This window comes from Geospiza fortis, unplaced genomic scaffold (genome assembly GCF_000277835.1).
Source record: "Geospiza fortis unplaced genomic scaffold, GeoFor_1.0 scaffold188, whole genome shotgun sequence".
Lineage (NCBI taxonomy): Eukaryota > Metazoa > Chordata > Aves > Passeriformes > Thraupidae > Geospiza > Geospiza fortis.
The window spans coordinates 2,151,713-2,154,432 of NW_005054337.1; the positions used below are offsets into that span (position 1 = coordinate 2,151,713).

The 2,720-nt window shown below is 55.3% G+C and overlaps 1 protein-coding gene across 2 annotated transcripts in view; it reads left to right on the plus strand.

Moving 5' to 3' along the window:
* The first annotated feature begins 1,814 nt into the window (after positions 1-1,814).
* The window catches only part of GMEB2 (glucocorticoid modulatory element binding protein 2), a 13,531-nt gene continuing 12,625 nt past the window's right edge, over positions 1,815-2,720 (plus strand). For both annotated transcript variants that reach the window (XM_031058086.1, XM_005422182.2), the window contains exon 1: positions 1,815-2,168. In XM_031058086.1, the coding sequence (XP_030913946.1) occupies positions 2,038-2,168 (131 nt within the window). In that variant the 5' untranslated portion in view covers positions 1,815-2,037. The remainder of the gene's footprint in view (positions 2,169-2,720) is intronic.

Below are 2,720 nucleotides of genomic sequence, written 5' to 3' on the forward strand. Positions count from 1 at the left end.
CCCCAGCCCTGCAGCCCCCCGGGCACCCCCTCTCTGGGTCCTCCTGTGCTGCACTCTGCCTTCTTCCCCCTCCTTGGGGCGCTCGTCCTCGTCCTGCAGCTTGCCTGCCGCTCTGTTCCGGGCAGCCCCCCACCCCTGCTGTCTGTGCTGCTCTGCATCTCCTCTCCCCGTGTACCCCTGGGCACCTCATGGTCCCCCCACCCTCTGCAGCTCTGTTTAACCTCCCTAAAGCCACCTCCCCATGCATCCCCCTCTCTGTGCACAGCCTTGCACACAGGGTGATCTGGTCTCTCTGCCCTCCTGATGCTGCACCCCAAAAATCTGTCTCCTCTCCCAGCTGTGCTGTGCTGTTTTTCCTTTTATATTTTCTTCCTCACTTCACCCCAGATCTTTCCCACAGCCCTTGACACACTCTCAGCACCCTGCAAGGTGCACCAGGAGGGACAGGCATGAGTCCTGGTAGGGCTGGGGTGCCCCTTGTCCCCCTCCACAGCTCCACTGCTGGTGTGTTTTTAGCCACTTTTTCTTTACTTATGTTTTCAGCCCACTTTTTCTCCATTCAGTGCTAGTTCCTGCCCAGAGGCATCTGAGCAGCACACGTGGGGTTCAGTCCCGTGGTGCTGGGCAGGATGTCTGGGGCATCCTGAAGCCAAGTCCCAGCTCAGGGGTGTTGTGAGTGATGCTAATCACTAAGTGGGAGGGGTTTTACCCCAAAATTAAGGACAAGGGTAGGGATAGAGTGACAACAGAAATTGGAGGGGTTGAGCTGAGGGCAGCTGAGCATCAGTGCTGCTGTAAAAACTGAAGTGCTTCTGCTGGTGGCTTTGTGCTGGGCTTGGCACAGAGGGACCATTGGATAGACCCTGTGGGCTCTGTGGAGGTAAGGAGCACCTCGTGGTGTCCCTGTGGGTCAGGCAGATGTTTCTGCAGGGCATGAACTTGGTTGTGAAGTCACACTGGCCATGCTGGGTCAGTGCTGTGCTCCAGCCACGGCCTGGGGAAGTGGTGGGAGCCAGGTGGCATCTCTGCTGTGCTCAGTGCCACTGCTTGGAGTTCTCTGTGGAGGTCTGAGCCTGGAACGGCCAAATTTGGGTGAGGTGTTCCCTTACCTGTCTCTGTGGGGGCTGCACCACTGCTGTAGGTGCTGTAGGAGATGCTTTGTAGGCACCAGCTTCTTACCTGGGCATGGGCTGATCCCAGCATTGTGGGCAGCAGGGCAAGGGAGGGGATTGTTCCCCTCTGCTCTCCTCAGGTGGGACTTCACCTGCAGAGCTGCATCCAGCTCTGGGCTCCCAGCATCACCGGCATGTGGAGCTGCTGGAGCAAGTCCAGAGGAGGTCATGGAGATGCTCTGAGGGCTGGAGCATTTCTGCTCTAGAGATAGGCTGAGAGAGGTGGAGAGAAGAAGGCTCTGAGGAGACCTGAGAGTCCCTTTCAGTTCCTAAAGGGGCTCCAAGAGAGCTGAAGAGGGAGTGCTGTCTTACATCTATTGCTGATTTATTAGAAATGCACACTTTGAAATAGTTTCCAGATGTCACTGTTTCTGCGGGCTTGATGTGCTTTTTTAATTTGATTTTTTTTTTGTGTGTGTGACTTTGGAGGAGGGAAGAATCCCTGTTTTACTGTGGAGGAGACAGTGACAAGCTCCTCCAACAGTGTGAAATCGTGAGATAGTTTGAAATACATTTGGAAATGCACCTTCAAACTGGGTATCTTCACAGAGTTTATGATGGATGCCAGGAACATTTTTTTTTTTTTGGACCTCTTTCACGCTCTGCCCTTCACCTCCTGCGCCCCAATCCCACCCATGCCCATCGTTCTCACCCAGCCTGCAAAGGGTTGGGTTGGGTTGAGCTTCCCCTCATCCTCCCTCCTGCGATGGAGCACTTGGGGATTCGCTCATCCCCTTTGGAGCATGGGATCCCTGCAGTCCCTTCTCTCCTTGCTCCCAGGATCCTTCCATGACCGAGCTCACCTTTTGACTCTGGCACTCCCAAATTTCTCCCCCAGCAGGTGGTGACTGAGCTGGTGGCTGCGATGGCGACGCCGGATGTCAGCGTGCACATGGAGGAGGTGGTGGTGGTGACCACGCCGGACGGCGCCATGGACGGCGCTGCCATGGAGGAGGTCAAGACAGTGCTGGTCACCACCAACCTGTCCCAGCACGGGTAAGACATGGGGCTGGTGCACGCTGAGGGGACGTGCTGGAAACCCTCCCAGATGGGATTTATCCCGCTCTGCTTCCTCCTGCATCCCTGCTCGCTGTGGGCACCTCAGCGGTGGCCATGGAGTGTCCATTCCTTGCTAGGGCTTCCCACACCCGGGCTCTGCAGCTCTGTGCAGAACAGGCTCCACTCTTTTCCTCTTTTGAGGTGGGGAAAAAAGACCAACCCCAAATACCTTTTTCTGGGATTTTTTCCGGATTTCTGGGATTTTTCCAGGTTTCTGGGATTTTCTGGATTTGGATGTTGGAGTGAACACAAATCCAGTTGGAGCAGGACAGCAATAGCTAAATCAGTGTTTTTCTGCTATTTATTTCATGATGCCTGTGCTGAGCTCTGAACTGCAAGAGACAAGTTGTCCTCACCAGGCTGAGGGTGGTGCAGCTGAGCTCCCCTTCCCTGAAGGATGAGGAGGTTTGGGGTCGGCTGGTTTTTGGCTGAGCTCTGCAGGAACCTCCACTGCCAGCAATAGGAGTGAGAGAGGTGTCCTTGAAAGAG